At 41.8% G+C, this 22654-nt stretch overlaps 1 protein-coding gene across 2 annotated transcripts in view; it reads right to left on the bottom strand.

Moving 5' to 3' along the window:
• The window catches only part of bahd1 (bromo adjacent homology domain containing 1), a 34794-nt gene extending 12809 nt beyond the window's left edge, over positions 1-21985 (bottom strand). The window contains exons 1-2 of one of the 2 annotated variants that reach the window (XM_026151713.1): positions 21611-21985; positions 1165-2922 (exon numbers count right to left, since the gene is read on the bottom strand). In XM_026151713.1, coding sequence (XP_026007498.1) covers positions 1165-2791 — 1627 coding nt within the window. In that variant the 5' untranslated portion in view covers positions 2792-2922; positions 21611-21985. Of the gene's footprint in view, positions 1-1164; positions 2923-11345; positions 12368-21610 lie in introns of those variants that run through there. The other variant, XM_026151715.1, reaches the window with a different exon arrangement.
• Between the last annotated feature and the right edge of the window lie 669 nt (positions 21986-22654).

Genomic DNA, 22654 nt, shown 5'->3' with positions numbered 1-22654 from the left:
AAATGCAGCTTAAGCTGTACACACCTCGAAAGATGCCACAAAATGAGCAAGAGAGCGAGGAAGCTGTCAATAAAACCGGAGGTGTATACACCCAAACAGTAATGAGGTCTGTTCAGGCAGAAAAGTGGCAACACCTGTGTGGGTGGACCACAGACCTCTTTGACAGCATACTTGTCACAACAGGAAAAGCACAAGTGTACTAATGACATTAACAATGGGTCTGTGCTATTTAGGTCTCCTAGTAAGCCATGACAGTATGACACAAACACACCCCACACACAATACCAGCAGCCAGTAAGTAAGCAGCCAAATGAAATTCAGCCATTATTTATTCTATTATGTACGTCTGTTCTTTTCCAAGTTAACATTTCCACTGAGATTAAACTTGGTTCTCTAGCAGATAAAAGCGTAAGTCCTCACAGACAGCGTGACCTGGTTGTGACTGCTAGAGACCAAAGAGTGGCAGAGAGAGAGTGCGTGTGTGAAACTAGTGTTATTTTGAGATCGCATTCAGGTGTTTCTAACCATACCCCCACATATTCAGACACTGTTTAACCCCAGCGTGCTTTCCTGTTCAGGCTCACATCGCTCACTTTGAACACAGAAACTCACAGCAGACACTCGAGCCCGTACAGCTCAATTGTATTCAGCCGCACAGGCCTCGTGTTCACCGTCCAATGACTTTTATTCAAACGGAGACAAAAGGGGTCTTGCCCTTTATCTGATTTTTTTTTTTTCCAACTTCCCACTCAAGTGACATGCCAAAGTGGGAGAATATAAATGGCTCATATAATAGCTATTCTCAGCACATTGTACTCCTTTGGCAGCTGGATGAGCGGGGCTCTGCATGCAAAATAATATACCCATACTGTGCTGATGAACATTTAATACTTCTTCAAAACGCTTACTTAGATAAAAGGAGCCCGTCACAGAAATACGACTCCACTTGTGAAAACAGCTGTTTTAATGTCATTTATGAATCTTGAGGGCACTTTCTGAAGCCTAAAAGAAATCTGATCTCAGTTTGTATTTGGAAACAGAATACTGATGCAAACTTTGACAGGAAAATGTAATTTTGGTTGCACAAATGCCATAAGTAACTCATTAACTTGGAATTTCTACTAAATGAATTCTTGCAAATTAAACCGTGTGATCTCCGCTTACCTCTTTTTACGCTGTGGTTACATTTGATGCAGTCTGTGGGGCCAGAGGAGCACGCTCCTCTGTTAATTGCTGGAATCACACTGGTATAAGCAGAGTAGCCGTTGATCCTGCAGGGCTCTCCGTAGCACGGTTTCACTGAGGTGCAGCAGTACACTGGATGGCTAATCCCTGAGGGTTGGGGACCCGTGCTGGGGAGCAGCTTCGGCCTCTTGCTGCCGCTTGGGCATAAAGCGAGGGGTGATATGGTGGAGGCGGAGTTGTCCGGGTGGCTGAAATGGACGTAGTAGCCTGGGAAACAGGTGTACGTGTGCGGGCTGATGGTTATGGCCGCCGGGTGGCCGACAGAATGGTGGTGGTGATGGTGGTGGTGATGATGATGGTGGTGGTGGAACACCTCAGACAGTGAGCCGTCCTCTGGTTCCTTGAAGGTTTTGTCATCCAGGAAGAGAGCTAGCCTGTGAAAGTACTCGACACATCTCTCCTGGGAGCAGCAGTAACAGGAAGACACCTCCGTCTCCACCTGCTCCTCTTTGATTGTTTTTAAGGAGAATCCCAGAGAAGAGCCACAGTGGAGAGGATGCTTGACACACTCCTGCCCCCCTGTGGCACCCTTCCACTCCGGATCCAAAGTCTCCGTCTTACACAAACTGCAGCATTCCTGGATGGCGGGGCTCACCTGGGAATGGACTGGATCTTCTGTGCCCTGTTTTCTGTGCTTTAGTTGCCCCTCATGTTTGGGATGTGTTCTTCGTTTGGTGTGTGTTGTTCCTTTGCACACAGGCTTACCACTCATTCCATCCTGAGTCGTAGCTGCAGCTTCACTTCTACTCCCTGGCTTGGACTCCACCTTCCTTTGCCGTTTGGCCCCATATGGGGCACTGGTGAGTTTGAGCAGCGTTGCAGCGGTGAGGCCTGCTTGACGCCGAGGTGTCGGTGCAAGCAAACTCAACCAGTCGATGTTCTGAGCCTCAGCTGTGGAACGCTTTTGTTTTTTCGGTCTCTCTTTTTGGACTGCTTTCCCTTCCAAAGAACCTTTTTTGGTTTTCTGATCTCCGTGTTCAGTTTTAGTGAGCTCTTTTGCTGGCTCTTCGTTGGATGGCTGACATTTCTTTGCGTTATTCGCCATGAGTGAGTCGCCTTTGTAGAGCAGCAAGCTGTTGACAGCCTCAGCGTTAAGCGAAGCCATTCTCCTTCTGCGGGGCTCAAACATAGCTGAGGGCATCATGAGTAAGGCGTCAGATTGGTTGTTTTTTGGTTCCAGTGCTTGCTGATTGGCGACAGAGGTTTTCTTGAGTCTATGTTTGGTCCCTCTTTGGATGGAGTGTTGCTTCTTTTTAACTTTTACACTCCTTTTCTTCCCAGCTTTTAGTGCATTCTTCTCTTTACCAGCAGCTGCTTTCTCCTCCAGACGGGTGAGCAACACGCAACAGTCCAACGCATCTCCATCACTCACGGCTAGTTTCTTCTTTTTATTTCGGTGCAAGTCTTTCTTGTCCCTCTTTTTCTTCCTCTTCAGCTCAATCACCCCCCCTCTCCCTTTCTTCACACCATCCTGCTTTTCCTTACTTCCCCTCTCCTTCTTGGGCTTTCCGCATTTCGCCGTCTGGCACCGCTGAGCTTTCACCATATTCTCAGCGTCTGGGAGCAGATTCACTAAACTGTCTTCATCCACGGGTTTCTGATTGGTGGAGGGTTTCAGCTCAGACTGGGCTTTCAGTGGATATCATCATGGATCATCATCTGGGTCCATATGGCTCTCTGAGAAGACACAGATCAGACATTCAACATTAAAGCTTAAGCCACACACAGATGTTACTCATGCAGAACCTGAAAGTGACTTAATGTAACAGACAGGATCTTCTGATGCATTATGTAGCAACCAGTTTTACTCCGTTTGCTGTCAATTTTCCACATCCACAGAGAATAGGAGCACTTAGGAAACCCCTCTCCTTAACATGCAAATACGCTTCATGCTCAAGACAGAGGATCAGACACCAAAAGCACATCACACGCTGCACGCACATTATGCATTCAGACTGCTCTCCCTTTTTCTTTTAGATGCATTTTAGATTTAATTTTTCTCCTTTTACACTATCTTGATCACAACACGCTGATAACCACAACATTAAGACCACTAAAATTAAGTATCATTAATTAATACACTGTTAAGCTGAGAAACTTTGGGTCTAGCCATTCATGTGAATCTTACTTTGACACCTACCGCCTACCTAAACCTGTTCTTGATTGTTAACTTATTGTTCCAGAGCAACAGGTGTGCTGTTGCCATCACACCTGTAGTATGGGAACAACACACCTCGACAGCAGTGGTTTTCCTCTGGCTGAACAATGCAGCCAGCCCCCCCACAAAAAACAGGAACACAACAAAAATGCTGCAAAAGCGGTCACTGTGGTATCTGTGACATGATCATGACAATAGTGAGAAAGGGCACACAGCCAACTCTTCACATAAAATGCTCATATAGATAAATCAGAGTCCTTTGTAGTAAATGCACACATACTTACTTAGTGCCTTTTAAATTTTTTTACTCTCACACAGCATTTTATTCTATGCCTGGCGTACATCCATCCATCCATGGAGTTCAGTTCCTTGGCCAAAGCACAGATTGCAATGAGGACTGGAGCCTCCTAGAATTGAACTGTAGATCTTCTGATCAGTAGATGACCTGCTTTGCCTCCTGAGCTGGCACTTTAACGTTTAGGTTTAATATTGAGAAGGGCTGAATTTTGACCTAACCCACCATCTTGTCCTAAATAAGATGCACAAAAAGGACAAGAGGTGGTTGTAGCTCAGGAGGTAGAGCAGATCATCTACAAATCGGAAGGTTTGTGGTTTGATCCCTGGCTGCTCCTGCCTGCATGCCAAATATCCTTGGGCAAGATCCGAACCCTAAGCTGCTCCCTGATGCATCCATCACAATGTGAATGTTACACAGAAAACACATAAGCATTGAAAAAGAACTGTTTGTATAAATGAGGGAGGAAGTGTAAAGTGTTTTGAGAACTCGGTTAACATAGAAATGCCCTGTTTAAAAACCAGTCCATTTGCCAAACTGACCCAAATTTCCTTTTTTTTTAAAAAACAAAACAAAACAGGAAGTGAAACTCTTGCCATTTACATTTACAGGAGTATCCTGGGCCAAGATAGGCAGCATTAGCCTAGCATGTTATATGGCAGGAGAAACCAGAGCGCCTGTAGAAAACCTGCAGAAGCACAGGAAGAAAAAAAAAAACTCCACACATAAGTGTTTGTCCTGGTTTGAACCCAGGATCCTGTTGCTGTTAGGCAAGCACTGTGGCTAACCTCTGAGCCGCAGTGCAGTAAAAGCCGTTTTTGCTTAACCTAAACAAGCAGCAAGCTGTGCAAAACACAAAGCTCACAAATATGATTTGAACTGCGGTCTCTTGGCAGACAAACCAGTGCCTTCTTCTTCCACTGCCTCCCCCTCCAGCATTCTGATCTGGACTGTTTAAAGGAAGGCCGTTATCTCTCTGGATCCAATACTGCTGTGGCTGTTGTGTTCAGGCACCAGTGCTAAAGGGCACCTTGTTCGTATCACTGTGGCCCCACTGCATCTAACTGAATGGCAGCATTTGATGCCCTGGGATGAGAATGCACTGGATGCTCCCAGAGGACCCGTGTGTCCATGCCCTGATGGGTCTGAGCTGTTTTAGCCGCACGAGGGAGGCTTGCACAATATTCCACAAGTTCTTTTAATGTTGTAGCTGATCAGTGTATGTTTAGTTTAATGTGCTGTAGCTTCCACGTTTCGGTTTTTATTTTGATTCGAGTTTTAAAAGAGAACTGTTGGCTTTTGATCCTTCGTATTAAAAGACCATTTTGCCTTGAAGTCACATTGAAGCAGATTAATGACTCAAGCAAGTCACTGAGAGCCTGTTGGGTTGCAAGCACCCACTCACTGCTAAGACACAGAAGCCAAAAACCAGAAAAAGGTGAGGCATTTGAGTGATGCATTTAATATTTGATACGATGGATGCTCAGACACTCGCTTCTCATATTCTCATTTATAGTGTCAACGACACAACAAACTCTTTCAATTCACTGTAAGATATGAAATTAAGCAATGATTGTCTGACACTTAGAGGCACAAAACAAACAGTACCACGAACAAATGACTCATGAATCGATCCCGATTCTACAAAAAAAAGAAAAGAAAGGGAAAAAAACTGGTGGCAGAAACACTTGTCACACAAGAGCCTCTTCAGTTTCCATGTCAACAGGCTGATACCAAAGCAGCTCCAGCAACTTTAGAACAAACGATGCATAACAAGACTTACGGCCCTCCGTAACTCACGGCTTTCTGCTCCCTCAACGGGAAAAAACACCTCACTTAGGAAAAGCCTTTAGATATCCTGATGACTCAACTCCGGCGACCTTTATGTAATGACACTCGTGTGTGCAGCAGAAGGAGATGGATCGTGCTTCTTGCTGCAGCCCTGGAACACAATTATGCTACTTGACCTCCAAGGAGTAAGTCAACATGGGTCCTTTTATTATAAGTGACTCTCCAGTGAGAAAATCCCTGAGCTTTCACAAACATACACAAATGATCAAGTTCTGAGCACGCTTCTTATTAATAGATTCAGTGTAAGTGTATGATATGAGTTAAGAGGCTAACGATACTACATTTCAATCACTATATTTCAGCCAATCATGGAAGCCTATTTCATTTACACACTAGTAAAGGTCTGTTCAGTATTTAATGTGAGTCTAAAAAACTCTTCACTTCAAAACACTGCTAGGTTTCAGATTTAGGGTATATACATATAAATAGAGTAAATGTGGCATAAGTTGTTTTTTACGATCTTAGGCACAGACATATGGGCAAAAGAAATAAAGGAAAATGACAAAAAATGTGCACAATTACTTTTAATGTTGAAGGAACTACTCATGTCATACACAACTACAAATCCCAGATTCCACAGCGACTTCGCAACTTCCTTTCTTCTTCTCAAATGTAATGCTTTGAATTTTTACTGTAGTATTTATATGGTTATTAACAGTGTTGTATGTTAATAGTTATTTAAATAAATTATTTTGTACTGTGCATGTATAATTATTCACACCTCGAATGTCTTAACATTAGTGGGTCGAAACATTTTCACAGGTCATTTAAATTAAGGGTTGTAGGTAGAGTAGTTCTTTACATGAACAAATGTATTCTTGTTAAAAAAGGTTAATATCATGTAGACTGATGGTTTCTATCCGGTCGTTAAGTCTGACGTCACTAGCCGTGTCTGGACCTAAACTCCGCTGCAGGTCCATATATCAAACGATCACTATGGCATTACTGAGAGTTGAAAAACTGTCTAAAGTCTTTCATCTTTAATAAAATGATCAGCGTTCTGCTCTACCAGGTGTAACAATTGAGTTTAACATCCAGGCATCCATGAAAACGGAATTTATGACATTTAATGGAGTTAGAAGTTAGCAGGGAGTTAGCTCGCTAGCTTCTATCTAAATACAATATAGCATGTCCTGACTGCGGGGTTTTGGAAACAAATTAAAACGTACAGCTCTGCTATCACTTCCAGCATAAACGAAGACAGAAAACTAAACAGCAGTGACGTTTGTAGGGTTACTGAAGTTGGGCTAGCTGGTATATAATGATGTGCTACGTGACCGCTAGCGACACAGCTATGTTAGCATAATATAAACAAGCTAACTTTTTTTCCACTCGATAAAAGTTAACGTGAGTGTTCTCGGTGGTCAGGAACAAATGTAATCGCATGGCAGGATGCTGTAAAAGGACCAAACTTCAGCCAGAGAACAACTGAGATAATGCAGCCACAATACGAGGTTAGTCATTCATATACTGCTGCATGGGCTGGGCTGTAGTTACATCCTAAGGTTTTAAAAACTGAGCTTAAATAAATGATTAGCAGTAATAAAAGCCGAGGGAGGTCAACAGTGATCACTGACTGTTTTAGGAGCTTTTTGAGATCAAATAGAAGAAAATACAAAACATTAAACATGTTAACAACACAAAAGCCATATTAAACGCAGACTACTTTAGACCCGGAAGTAGGATTCGTCACGTCATCACTTAACGACCGGATAGGAGCACATGCCATCGTTTAACAATGTCTTGGGTCGCAGTAAGTCTGCTTTAGATGGTTAAAACATTATGGCTCATCATCAAACTCTCTATGGAGAATATGAGTGGGATTTTTACGTCCAGAATGCCCCTGTTAAGACATTAATAATAATTTGAAATATGCATATTATCTCATTTACTTTAATGAAAAAAAAAATCCTATAAGTCACCAGAAAAAACAAAAAACCTTTCACACTTTGAACACCAAGCAACAACCGCCTGCCATCTTTCTAAAGGCTACGATTGACAACAACTGATTGGAGCTGATGGTATTGTGAGACGCTCTTACAAGCCCACAGTAAGTGATGTTTATTATCTGTACTCATGTTGGCTTTCTATAAATCAAAGCGCATCACATCATGCTGTAATCTTTTTTGCCCGTTGTCCTGTTTTTAAAGTGAACCACTTAGGAGTTCCAACAGGGCTTTAATGGCTGCGATGGGGGCATTCAAGGAGAGTGTATGCGTGTGTGCGCCGGAGAGGGTTATGAGAAACAAAACAAGGATCTCATACACTGCACGCTATGAGCTGTCTCTTTGAAATTCACCTTTAATTATGGATTTAAATTTTTTAAATTTTACAATTAGGCAGCGCAAGTCTAAAAAAAAAAAACTACATATAGGGCTGTGCCGTATAACATCGTCCACGACATTGTGATATTGCTGTTATAGCAACGCCACACGTTCTTAGTGCGCATAATAATGAGACAAACCCGGGCATGCACCTAAAAAAGGCGAGCTACTTTAGCAACCTCCAACAAAGCACGATGCTTTGCAAAATAAACAAGAACACTGTTCCTGCCGAAGGTGGAAACAACAAACTAGTTTTCCACTCGAGGCTGAAAACATCGTCAACTATAACCGGGCTACAAAGGAGTAGATACTAGCAGCTGGTGATGTGCAACCCAAAAGTAAACAAATGACTCAAACCAAGCATCGCCGGCTGCTAGTTGCACTCCATATGGCAGGAAGAGCAAACGGTGGATGGAAATTACTGATGTGGTTACACGGTGGAAAATCAGTGCTTTAAGCAGCTGGTTAAAAAGTTAAGGTTAACTTAATATACTAAAGTTTTAAGCAGTTATTCTATATTTTTACTTAAAAATTCCAGGCAAAAGCTAGCTGGGACACTTTTGTGCTTACATTTGACTTCTGCCATGTCACTGGATATACTGCTGTGCCACTACTATCACACTATACTGCTGATGCTGCTTCTGCTGGCACCTTGTTTCAGTAGATTCACACTTTGATTTAGAAGGTGTGCCATCAGTGACAGCAGCTCACTGGAAAAAAAGGAAAATCCCCCTATTTACTTACACTGACTGCAAGCATCACTGAAATGTAGCTTGCTATTTTTTCTATGTCATGAGAAATATCATTGCACATCATCTTGAAATATTTTAATATCATTTTAAGGCTGTATTGCCCACAATAAATGGTGTAAAATAATATTTTAAAAAACCATAAGGCACTCTAGTATTTACACGAGTTGACCTTATCAGCAAGTGTGCAACAAAGTGCATTTTTTTACTATGTCAGCTTGCTCTCAGGTCCCACTTAATGAAAGGTTGATTAAACCAAAACCTTGTGTAGCTCCTTTTGGAGTTCTTTAATTATAGTGTGAATAGTTTTATTCTGCTTTTCCAGTCATTTTCCCCCCGTCTGCTAATATAAAATATGTGCAAGACTTTCTGCGCTAAAACCTGAGTACAATTTTTTATAAGCCACAGTGCATTAAAATGAATAACGACACGGAACATACTCGGGCTTAACCAGGCGAACCACTGTAAACCCACTTAGATCCGGAGCGGACAACTCCGCCCGGACGTTTTTGAAACCATCTCATAGCTCGGTCTTACGGCCCTTATTGGCGGATGAGTCGGTGAACCGTGAAATGCAATCCATGAGGGAGAAATTTAATTTTCAGATAACAAGAGGACAGAGGGAGCCTCACATTGAGTTTCTGTCTGTGGATATCAAATCAAGTTACTTCATTTGAATAAGACAAGTGTGCACAGTGGAAGGACAGGAGCTCATTGAAGAGCATCATCGTTTCCCCTGGCTAAAGCATCGCCACGCTGACCACAACAAAGAACGCGGCCTTTCAGCAGAGGGAATTAATGCCAGAGTATTACGGTCACTTTTCTTTCGTGCTGTTGCGAAAATCTAACTAAAACACGTTGCCAGTTTAGATGAGCTTTGCTCACACCGCCTTATGCACAGCAGCAATGCCAGTAGGCTGCATAAAGCCACCCACACACACATACACACACAGTTTGAAAATATTAACATTTGTATTACGACTCTTTGAGGGAACATTAAACATAAGTCTTGAAAATCCCTGTTAGCAACAGTTTATGTTTTTTTTCTAACATCCCCCGTGTCCATATAACCCATTCACAGAGAACACTGAGTCTTAATATACAGTGAAGGATGTTTAAACCCTGTTTATCTTTATTTTACACAGGAAACCTTTTTCTCCACTATCTGACTTTAAGACAACAGTAGACATGCCGAGTACAAATCTCTGTGACTAAATCTGTTTACTTTGAAAGGTCAAGGATTTAACAGATGAATCCAAAGAGGTCAAAGGCCATCGAGTGACTAAAGGCGGAAATCCATTTTTGCCTTCTTTGCTTTTCTCATTACCTTTGTTGTCGTTTTTTAAATAAATGTATCCCATAGCTGAGAATTAAAGGCTCTTTCCACGACATACTGCATTTACAAAAATATTTCATCTTTTAAAACCTCCTTAATGTGATACACTGCTATATTGTATTACACTGTTATATTCTTATACAGTTATAATGCTTTTTTAAGGACTCCTTAGCCCAAAAAAGGAGGATTTGATGATTTTAAGTAATCCTTTTTTTGGCGGTGACTATTTTCAATGTGCAAACCTATAGAATACAGTGTCAGTGTGAATATACAGTATACGCTATTTCATTTTTATAGTATTAAAAAAGCTGAAAATGCTGCAATGTTAACATTTATTCATTTTAAAGTCCTTCTTTCCAAGTGTTACATAAGTAACACTATTAAAACTAGTATCTTGCAGTATGAAGTTTCAAAAGTAAAAGGGTGCATTCATAATATCATATTGTTTAGTGCTGTGTTTTACTACTAATCTTCCAACATCTAAGCTGCATTTACCTGCTGCTGGGATTCAACACATTTATCTGCTTTTAGGCAGTTTGTCCTGCAGGAACACGTCACACAATAGAAGCTGTTAGTATTACTGTGTAGAAAAACCTTAATTTGCACACAAATCGCCAACCAAATAAATGTAGGAAAGGAAAAAGCTCAATATTTAAATGTAAAGTACTAAAACTGAATTATTCAAGTACTTCATCAAGTACTTTGGTTGATGCAGTGAAGAAATATCAAGAAAAAGAAAACATAAAGCAAAAGTGAGTAAAAATATAGTCATTTTTTTCCTTTTAAATCCTTTTAAATATCTTGAGACTCCCTTTTGACCCTGAGATTAGTCGGCAGATGATCAAATGCCAGTGCAGCTCTACTGTGTGAATCTTACGCATTTTAAAGTAAATGGAGCATAGTTCACACATCAGACCTACTTGCCATTGATTTGACTCTCTCCCTGCCGATGGCACATTAAGAGACTGTAGTTTCATCTACATCAGAAGTCCGATAGATACAGGATTAGGAGGAGGAGGAGGCGGCTCTGCCTGGCTGTCTCACAGGCTCATTCAGAAGAAGGACATGGTGTAGCGCTGTCATCATGAGGGAAACAGCCCCGAGGCTGGAGCTCTCGGGGACCTAAGCTGCTGTGCTTCAGATAGTGCATATAACCAAGTCCACTTTCCTGGAGCAAATCAGCAGTTCCACAGTCTTACACCACCAAACAAACGCTAACCATCCTCCACCACCACCAACACCAACACCTCGCTTCTCCTACACGCAGGTTCGGGCTCCAGCAGTTACACAAACACCCACATCCACTACTGTTTCGCGAATATATTGGGTAGGAAAAAACGATTAACGTTATAATCACACTGTTCAACAAAATAAAGAAAATACATACAAATGACTCGCCTCTTGAAGATCGTAGTTGGCCACGGCGGTGGTGGTGGTGGACAGTGTTAATCTGACAGCATGCCGTAGCAGGAGTGCAGGCTGCGATATGAGAAGTAGGAAATAAAAGGAGAGATCCTCAGCGGGGAAACGAGTGGAAAACACCCGACCATCCTCACTCAATCGGGCTTTTTCGGAGCTGCTAGTTAATATCAGTATCATTAGGAGGCTCGTATTACAGCCGAGTTGTTAGAAGCAGCCTAACCACCGACCCTGTCATCTCCAACTGTGACTGAAACACAGCAGCGATTCACCATTACCTCGCGTGTCCCGTTGGAAATAATCACCCACTCAATTTGAAAAAAATAAAATAAAATAATAACAATAAAAATCTCCCGTCCGTGATGTTTGTTTCTTTTCCCGATGATCAGTTTCTACTCGGTAGAGCTGCGGACCCGGGGAGCGATCCGTGGACCAAACAGCCCACAGTAGCTGGAGACATGGTGAACAAATCGGTGAGCGGTGACCTACTTCCGAAGTGGCAAGCTGGAGATAATATTCATGCGCTGCCTGCATTCGCATTCGCCGTTGCACCGGGACATCCCCGTGTAAAATCACGGTCACGTTACTGTAATATTCCTACAGGGACTAAACGGTGTCATCGTGACAGTTTTTTCCACACTTCCTCGTGGTTTTTCTTTGCTTTTTAATTCTTTAAATCTTCAGTGCATATGCGCCAAAGACAAGTGCAATTTCCCCATTTCCCAAACGTCGGTCTGTTTTATGATGCATTTGTACCAAATGAAACCAGCTCTATTTTATGTCCCAAAAATAAATAAATAGAGTTATTGATAAGTAACTTTTCCCTCTGCCTCATTGGCTGCAAAGCAAGAGTGAATGTACTGAAACCTGACTGACTTTCAGCCATTAGATGGTCAACTTGAAGCCGCACATCCACAAAAAGCGTAAGTTAAACATAATAAAAGCAAGTGGGCATGAATAAAAGATGTGGAATATTAAAATATTCTAGCCATAAAGACCATATCATCACCCAATTCAACTACAAACTAAATCCTTTGTGTAGTTTACTATATAAAGGATTTCAAGTTTCAAACGACTATTTGAATAATTGTTTTAAAACCAGCTGAAAATACAAGTATACGTCCATCTAAATGTTTCATCTTAATGTTCCCACAGCTTCTATACAGGCACATAATGCCAATAGGTACTATTCATTGAATTTTTAACAAGCCTTTGTTCAAATACAGAAGAATGCTTATTACAATAGCTTTAACAACTCATTGCGTATAAAACAAAATAAAACTACAGTAACTAAAACTTTCTTGGGTGCAAAAGGCATAGGAATATTCTAACATGCAGCCCTGCTATAGGTTGGATTGTGTTCTGGTTTTCTTTTAATAATAAAATAGGGATACATTCAGTTCAACTGCTTGTTAATGCAAATATCGAATCAGCCAATCACATGGCAGCAACTCACCGTGTTTAGTCATACAGATTTGTTTGAGATGACCTGAAGATGACAAACTTCTAGCCAAGCTTTAGAATGGGGAATAAAAGTGATTTAAGTCAGTCTGAGTGTGGAATGGTTGTTGGTTGTCTGGTTTAAGTATTTCACAAAACTGTTCATCTCCTGGGATTTTCTCACATAACCATCTCTAGAGTTTAGAGAGAACTTCAGGAAAAGAGAAAACATTCAGTGAGTAGCAGTTCTCTGGGTGAAAATGCTTATTATATCTGCTTATTAAAAAATGTCTGTTTTTAAAATATTTATTTTCTTATGCAGAGAGCAAAGAACTTTGTTTGTGTAAACAAACTTAACCAAATGAAGATGAATCTGATTCTAACTCAAATCATTTATAATACAACCAAAGTGTGGAGACAAACATCTCTGAACGCATCACGTGTCCAGCCTTGAAGCAAGTGGGCTACAGCAGCAGAAGACCACACCAGGTGCCACTCCTGTCAGCTAAGAACAGGAAATGTCAAAATTAGACAGCAGAAGACCGGAAATATGTTTCCTGTCTCATGAGTCTTGATTTCTCTTTCATTAAAATGTTAAGGTCGAATTAGAAGTAAATAACATAAAAGCATGGCTTCATCCTGCCTTGTTTCAAAACTTAGGCCGATGCTGGTGGTGTAATGATGTAGGGGACATTTTCCTGTTACACTTTGGGCCCCTCAGTACCAACTGACCATCAGTTGGTACTAACACCACAGCGAGCAGTATCGTTGATGGCCATGCCCATCCCTTTATGACCACAGTGTACCCATCGTCTGTTTGCCACTTCCAGCAGGATGACACACCATGTCACAAATGTGAATATATGAATATAACAATGAGTTCACTGTATTCAAGCGGCCTTCAAAACCAGCAGCTCTCCGTCTAATAGAGCACCTTTGAGATGTGGGGGAAACAGGAAATTCGCGTCCTGGATATGTAGCCGACAAATCTACAGCAACAATATGGACCCAAATCTCTCAGGAATGTTTCCAGCACCTTGTTCAATCTGTACCACAAAGAATTAAAGCAGTTCAAAATGCAAAACCCAGCAAGAGCAAGATGTGCCTAATAAAGTGGCTGTGACTTTATATGAAGCACAGTTTATCTGTAAAGAAGCACAAAGATGAATTGCATTAAATGCATTCATGTTAAACTGTATTCATTTAAGTAAAAGCTACAAAATATCACAACTTCCATCCATGTGTTGACAAAATAAGTCATCTGAACAGATCTCGTTAGAGAAGAAGAGACATTTTAATCAACATTGATAACATTTACATAGAGCCCCAGGAAAAACACTAAATAATACGATATATTATGTAATGACGAATATGCAATGAGCTATAAATTCATCATGTTAATGCCTAATGTAGTAGGTTAGTAATGTTTTTCTCATGAATAACATCAAAAAAATAGAAGCATGTATCCCTCTTAATTAGGCTAATTTACTGTATCCTCTGCTCTGAATGAGACATTCAATCTAAACATGACTGATCATTTGCTGCTCATCATTTATTACCTCTTAACACAGATAAGATCGGCCCGTTGCGATACACACAAATTACGGACTATCACTGACGGCTGCTGGACTCACTCAGTGGGCGTTCAAGTTAAAGAAAAGCTTAACGGACGGTTCAATTTTGTTTTTCCACAACAGCCTGATTGGAAAGCCACCATGTTGTCAAGTTACTGACAAGTCAGAATCAAGCTTAACTGGGATAAATGCTGTCCTCGCTGATATCAGCTTTACAGTGTGTAATTAACAGCTGCAAAGGACCTGAGTGTGTTGAGCTAATGAGGCGTGAGCACCGGGGGGAGCTGAGGGAGAATGGACTGCTGAGAGGTGACCTGCGCTGCAATAAACACGCTGCAACACACTGCGGAGAGGTGCAGGGCAACAACTTAGAGGGCTAAATGCTTCCTACATGCAGGATGCACTCACTTACCCGCTCAGTGCTGATCTATAGACATACAGCAAACATCTCAATCATTTCAGGAGAAGCAAAACAAAACAAACCCACCAAAACATTTTACCAGAAGAGACGTTTGTAATGTGAAAGAGGAAGTACGTCCTTTTCCACTACAAGGCTTTTATATATTAGGAGATAATTAAAAAAAAAAATCATTTGGTCCTTAGCAGGATCTGAAATGATGTAAACTCAACCTCAGATGAACCACAACATGACATACTACACCGTGTCATTACTTATTTAGCAAAATGAAGAAGAAGCAGTGTGTGGAAACTAAGTACACCCTTCCTGCTTTTGTAGGAATTATTGGATAAGTAGCATCCAGACTCTTAATCAAATGCACTTATTTAACTGATCATCAGCAAGTGAACAACTCTATGAAAGCAGATGTTCTGGCAGTTTGCAGGTCTGGTGCTTTCAGCAACAGAAAGTCAGTCAGCTTCACTAAGATTGGAAAGGCTAATGTCTCCTCGTTAAGACGTTGATCAATTGATGATCTAAAGTTAATCTGGGAATGGATGTAAAACCATTTACAAACAATTTGAAGTGAAACAAAAGATTATTCACAAGTAGAAAACATTAAAGGCATTTGCCAGTAAGCGGAAGATTGCACAGCACGTTTGATGAAAACCTAACGCAGCATATCAGCACGAACACCTCATAAAACTATGGTGGTGGTGGAGTGGTGATGGTTTAGGCTCGTTTTGCAGTCGCAGGACTTGGTTATCTCGCAGTCTTTGAATTGACCTTGAATGGTTCCGTATACCAAAGTATTTACAGAGTCAAATGTGAGGCCAACAGCCATTCTCTTGTAGACCGGCTCCTTTAAATAATCAAGATGTTGCAATGGCCCAATGAAAGTCCAAACTTCAGCCCAACTGAAATGCTTTGACAGGATCTTAATAGAGCTGCGTATGAATCAGTTCAATTGTACTTATATAATGCCAAATGACAACAAAGATATACCAATGCCAACAAACCTCAATGAACTGAAGCAACTCTTTAAAGAAGAGTTTGGAATTCAAACTGGGGGGTTTTTTTTTTCATGCCAAATGTTTATTTATACCCTCAGCAGACACAAAGTACTTACAGAGCACTCATTCACTGGAGATGAGTTTTTAGTCAGTTCTAAAAAAAAACTGGCCTGAAACAAACAAAAAAATCATTTATTTGTTCTTTTCTGGTCTCCAACAAGTCCTCAGAGGAGTCATTTTCTAGCAGATAAATACTAGAAACTAAGAATAATGTCCCAGTGCAGTTAGGCTGCACACAGTCATTTGAGCCACTTGTTGTTGTTACAACAAAAATATTAATTATGGCTGCTCTAAAGAGCTAGTTAATGACTGGAATAATTGTTATGAGATTTTCAATCATGTCCCACTAACTGTGAGCCAACACCTTCAGTCCTACAGCCATATTTTTATATAACCAGTGTGAAGCAACCCAAATGTGATTTTTTTTTTTTTTTAAATCCCCAAACTAAAACATCACTACACCAGGAGACTAAATATTTGTGACAGGCATCAATATGTTCAGGGAGTGAAGCCCTGATGAGACATCATGCAGCGAAGGTACTGCAGGTGGGCTGAGAGGTCATTTCTCATAAACACACACAACACACTAAAACATTCAGTTAGAAAACTCTTAACTGAATATTTAATCATAATTAAAAGTTTTAAGTTATAAATTCTATATGATCAAATACTTTGGGAATTTAAAAATAAAATCACTTGAGTTGGTTGTGACTAAAGGTTTGGGTGGGCTGTGGAAGATTTTCACATTTCAAGCTTTGCTGTGGCGGACTGGCAAGGCAAGGCCAGCGCAGTTAGGAAGCCACACTTAGATGTGAATGCACTGCCTAACAACAGTGACACAGGCACAAATAATACCTTCAGGTCAGATCTTTAAGAATAAACTTGCAGCAAAAAAACAGGATACAGAAATGTACGATTTAGGCCTTTTGAGTTGAACTATGCACTCAACCTATTATGTCACCACATGGGTTCAACACAGTCCGTGGGGGGGCATTTGATTCAGATCGGTCATGTGCCCTTTGCCCAGCTGCCTGACTACGCAATGCTGGTTTTGTGTCCACAACTCGCTTTGCCTGCTCAAACTGACTGAAACATCGTGTACCAGTGGAGCTGATGCAAATACAGTTTCTACTGTTGCTCAAAACCTGCTTGTGGTATTATTCGCTGCAGCTCTTATGACTCTTAGCCGAGGTGTCCTCACTCTCAGGCTAGCTACAAGTGGCTGATTTGAGACTAATGGTCAGTTTGTCATTTTCCCTACAGTGTTTTGGCTGCACAGCAGCTCTGAGCCTGACAGTGATACCCACAGCAGATAATGTGACTGTTACACACACCAGCAAAGCCTGAATGCAACAATGATGTAATGAAAATCACATACAACCGCACAAAGCTCCACATAAAACAGCTGGGTGACACCCTAGAGATTAAAATAAAAAAGTACCAGCAGTGCTAATGAATGGGAAGAGTCAGTTTAAGAACAGAAGAGGAAGTGCCGTGTACACCAGTCTCCTGTCATTAAAACAAAATGGACTTTTTCAGCAGGGCATATCTCTCTAACCACTTTAACAACCTGTCATTGTTTGGCTGCAGACTGTTTGTTTACCAGGGGCTTTCTAAAGGGAGCGTGTGTGCGAGAGAAGTGTTTGTGTCAGTCTTGGCTGATAGCAGCAATGTGACAAATAGCTGGTTATCATGTGATTGAGTTTGCATGTGTTAGGAAAGATTTTAAAGTCTAATCTTAAACTCAATTTTAACTTAATCTGACCATTTCTGTTAGAAATAGGAAGACAGGGTGCACAATTCAGTCTGACGCAGACGGGGGGGATACACAGAGCAGTCAATGAAGCGTTTTAAAAACAGCCAAGAAACTGATAAACATGATAGACAAAAATCATCTTAATTGCACACGTGCAGAGGCAAAACGCAGCTTCAAAAGAGAATGTGTCATGCACACAGAGCAGCGCTTCGAGCTCAAAACTGGTTGTAAGCTGTTTATCGTCTTCAACGTGTAGCCTACCGATGTAAAGATGACAGTTGAGCAACACAGAGCAGATACAGGACAGGAAGTGTAATTATCTGCTTCTACTGTTCTGCTTCAAAGAGACGGGGCAAGATGCCAGGCTGCCTGACTAGCAAAAGGGGAGGAGAGAGGGGAAAAAAAGAGAAGTAGATGGAGAGATACTGATGAAGATCGAAGTGAAGCAACAGAGAGGAGAGGAGAGGAGAGGAGAGGAGAGGAGAGGAGAGGAGAGGAGAGGAGAGGAGAGGAGAGGAGAGGAGAGGAGAGGAGAGGAGAGGAGAGGAGAGGAGAGGAGAGGAGAGGAGAGAATCTCACCTCTTACATCTCACTGAGCAGAAGAAAAGTCAAACTCAGTAGAAGTCAGAGAGACTTTTTTTCCTTTCACATTCAGCTTCCTGTTTTTCTTTGCCTGACAGCTCTTCAGAGATACAGGCGTTTGACACAGACTTTGTGAGAGAGCAGGGGAAAACAAGAGGGGGGGGGGATATTTAAGAGAATGTGTGTGAGACAGCGATGGAGGGAGGAGGCAAGAGACAAGAGAGTGATGGATTGAGATAGCACGGTGAATGGAGACAGTGAGAGATTGTCATCATCATCATGAACAATGACTCTCTGATAGAGGAGGCCTGAGGAGCTGAGGAGTGAGTGAGGAGGGGGTGGGGGTGCCCGCCTGCCCACCTGCCAGGGTCTCAGTCATGCTTTTAGCATCTGCCAAACTGAAGGACGCTTGGTGCCATGTGCTTTTCGCTGAAGGAGCCTGACGTTTGTCAGTCACAGGGAGGACTTCTGTTCTGTTTAGTCGCGGCCAAACAGGATTTACTGTAATGCCTCCATCAAAACCCACACACACACACACACACACACACACACACACACACACACACACACACACACACACACACACACACACACACACATGTAAACAATCCCAGTGTGTGTCAGAAGTAGAAGTGAGTGAGACCCCATCTCTAAAATCTCCACTGCAGCTGTGGACCAGTGGACAGCTGACAGCAGTCTGTGGATCTCTGCTCCACTTCTCCTCCCGTCCACACCAGCCCTGCCTCCTCTTCTTCTATGTTTCCATGAAGCAGGCCTGTAATTTTCACAGCTGTGTCTTGGAACTGAGCCAGCGTGAGTCGGGGAAAGAGAGCGCAGAGCAGTATGGGCTGGCTAATGGCTTTTAGACAACTAAGGGCTACAGAGCAGCTTTGCTAATCCCGAGGTTCGCTGCTCATTCAGTACAGAGAAATATTCATACCAGTGAACAGGGATAAGAAGGAAACTCATTAGCATTGGAAAACATTTAAAAAAAAAAGGTGCAAAGTTCTGTAAATTGTATGTTAACCTGTAACAAGCACTTCTTTTGTGGTTATGATGGCATTTAGTCAAGTAACAGCTGAAATCTACGATCGCAGCAATTGACCTCATTATAATGTCAATAAAGACATAATTACAGGTCAGCCTGGCTATGTGCAACGCTGTGGTTGGGGGTTAAACTTCACTATTTGCCCTATTTTCTTCCCAATAAGGCCAACTAACCTGTGGCTTTGTACAAAATAAAATAATGATGTTACTTTCTGTTCCACGTGCATTTCTTTGGAATCCCATCATACACCCACATCTCAGCTGAGGCTGGGTTACCTGCAGAGGACAGTGGGCACCTGCTCTGAGGTTTCGTAACTTTGCTGGGTCAGGGTTTAAGGATAAAGCTCCCAGGTAGCTCTGTGTGTCAGCTGGTTCCTTTAGATGTATTATATGAAAACATATCTGGTTCTTGCTTTATGTAAAGTTAATTTTAGGGCTTTATAAGAAGTAAGTTTGGTATTAGAAACAAAAAAGCTCACTTACTGAGCTCAGCGCATGAAGGCAACTTAGATAAGCATGATTATTTTTAACATAAAGTGCTCTTTAAACTCAGCTGGTTTGGACAGCACTGTGATCATGAAGAAACGACTTGTGTTCTTCACTTAGTGAATAAGTAAGTACATATAGGAAATGGATTTCTCTAATGTTCTCCCTAAAAAATTCTTTAGAAATACAAGTTTCTCTGCTAGAAAACAAATCTTGAAAATGTAACAACAGATATTAGATTAAAAAGCAAATTAAAAAACTAAACTGTTACAAAAAAACCCCCAAAAAACAGCCCAAAGTGGTGTTTCTATTAGACAATATTTAACATCACTCTGTGGGGAATTACAGTGTGATGACAACCACACAGTGATGTTTTGGAAAATTGGGACTTGTCAGTGTGCTTTTCCTACGCAGCTGTAGGCGGAAATTGTTTCACTTTCAGATGATCTTTTCAACAAGTGAAATATATTTTTAAAGATGATAACAGGGCGACAACACAGCCACTGTTTCAGTTAGTCTGCTAACAGCTATTCTTTTCATTTCTGCCCTCTCCTCCTCCTCCTCCTCCTTCTTCTTCTGACCACATGTGTCCCGACTGCAGGCTGGAGGTATTCGTCTCCTCTGGGACATCTGGGAGGTCAGTGCGTCTTTCCTCCGTGGCCACATCAGGGCAGTTCTTCAGCAATAATGGAATTAAGTCCTGGATTGATATCCAGCTTTATGGCTCACGTGTGGGCAGCGCAACGCTATTCAACATGCTGCTATGGCAAGCCTGTCAAGGTAATGCTGGAGAACCGACCAGACACAAATCTACCACGACCTCCAAAGCTGGCGTTCTATTGTCAGGCTCTTCTGCTCACAAGGGCCTTTACAAACACTATTATGCCCAGGAACTCACCAGGCAACTTGTGTTATAAAGCTCATGTCATATGAAAAGCCTGCACTTTCCAGTGGCCTTTAACAGCAGGAGATGATTCTTCCCAGATTATGGCATTTCATTTCCTTGACTTACTGATTGTTTAGTCTATGAAATGTCAGGGAAAAGTGCAAAACAGTCCAAGTTAAACCTTCAGATTGCTTATTCTGTCAAACCAGCGGTAATGCAAGACGTATTCAGATGTTTTACCTGAGTAAAAGTGCCAAAACCGCAGTGAAAAGGCACACAAGTAGGCGAACAAAGCATTAATAATCTTCTATAGAAACTACAGCTGTTAAATAAGTAACCTGCAGAGAACTTTCAACTGTTTGGAGCAGATGGATTTAAACCACGTAAAACTCTAACATCAGTTTGTTTATCTTTCTGAGTAAATCAACGTTTAAACCGTCCAAAACGCCACTACTACCACTACTACTTTGGTGGCATCATTAGCTTGAAAGTGTATAAAAGATTAATAAACCCCTCAGATTCGACTAATCGGCATGCTTTAGCCGTGTCTTTAGAAAAAAAAAAAAAAAAAACCAACCCCTTACATGTTCCAAGAGGATCTCCACGTCCCCCCTGCTCTTACAAACCCACAAATACAAACTCCAACACAGAGCCGAGCCTCAAACTTGACTCTAACAGAAGCTGCTTGCGTGACATTTTCTGCGATCACGAGCTGGGAGTCTCAGCCGATCGAGCCTTGCTACCCAGTGTTTGGCCGATTAAAAAAAGAGGCAGCTTTGCCACCTGCACAAGTGACACCACTGACAACAGATGTCTCCGAAAGTTACCTCCGAGGGTTTTACAGATCCCCGGCAACAAGAAGGATCTGCTATCTGTCAATAGCTGACAGATTATTCCAACCCGAGCTGCCTCCTCTCTCTCGATCCTGTCCTGCCTGACACTTTCAGTTTTGCCTCGAATGCGATAAGAGTTGAAACGCTTTCGCGTCTTACCGTTTCGCAAAGTGGAAAATAACCCAGCGGGAGTCGGTATGTTGGAGAGGAAGATCAGTTCCACGGCAAGAGAGAGTGATGCGTCAGGTGTACGCTTCCCGCAAGTGAAGGAGGAAAACCGTGCGGAGGGCGACTCATGTTGAGTTGATCGGCTGAAGCCTTTTTTCTTCTTCTCCTCTCTCCTGCTCCGATCTGCGCCGCTCCACGCTCTACGCGTAAAAATCGCCACTCGGTAAACTTAGAACTAAAGCAGAGGTCAATAAGACGGAGCGAGGCGCACTCGGCACTCCGCAGAAATCCTGCAAACTACGGCTCACTTTGGCATGTTTTTACATAACAGCATCATCCGCTTTTTGTGTTGACGCATCATGTAGCCTAGAGAAAACATGGAGTTTCTTAAAGGGCCACGGACGCATCGTCCACATGTCACCGTCCCCAGCAGCCCCCGCTGTGGCTGACAGATGGGTTTCACCCAGTTAATGTATTTAAGCCCTTTCCTTTTGACGGGTGTATTAACCTAACCCTGGCGGGGGGATTGAGGGGAGAGGGTCGGGCTCTGCTGCTGAACACTGAGTGAAGAATTTATGGAGTTTATGGTCTCCCTTTTTTTGTATTGTGCTTTTGTTTGCGATGATATTTAAAATGGCTTGTTTGCAGAAATTGGTCGTCGGGTAGTATTTTAGCATTTGAATGTGATCGCGGAAACAATAACAAAGGTTATGATTAATTTAGATGAACTGACTTAAGCTAAACAAACGAGTAATTTCTAAAGTAAAATTAAGCTTCTATTTTTTTTTTTTAAAAAAAAAAAAAGTTGTAAGAAATGAGCAAAACCTTGCAGCAAGTAAACTACATTTGAAAATCTGCAATGTGTAATCACGTGCTGTGGTTGTGGGTTTTCATGTGGGTGTGTTTTTAGCCCTAGACTCTTATTGATTGGTGCACCAATATGGCTTTTTAGCCCCACTAGGTATCAGGGGAATACCCACTAATTATACCTCACGTTGCTGCTAACCCTGCAGATCTACAATAACACAATGACAT

The sequence above is a fragment of the Astatotilapia calliptera genome, chromosome 19 (genome assembly GCF_900246225.1).
Source record: "Astatotilapia calliptera chromosome 19, fAstCal1.2, whole genome shotgun sequence".
NCBI classification, from domain to species: Eukaryota; Metazoa; Chordata; class Actinopteri; order Cichliformes; family Cichlidae; genus Astatotilapia; species Astatotilapia calliptera.
Note: the sequence above shows the minus strand (reverse complement) of the source record. Positions and strands in the feature narration are given on the sequence as shown.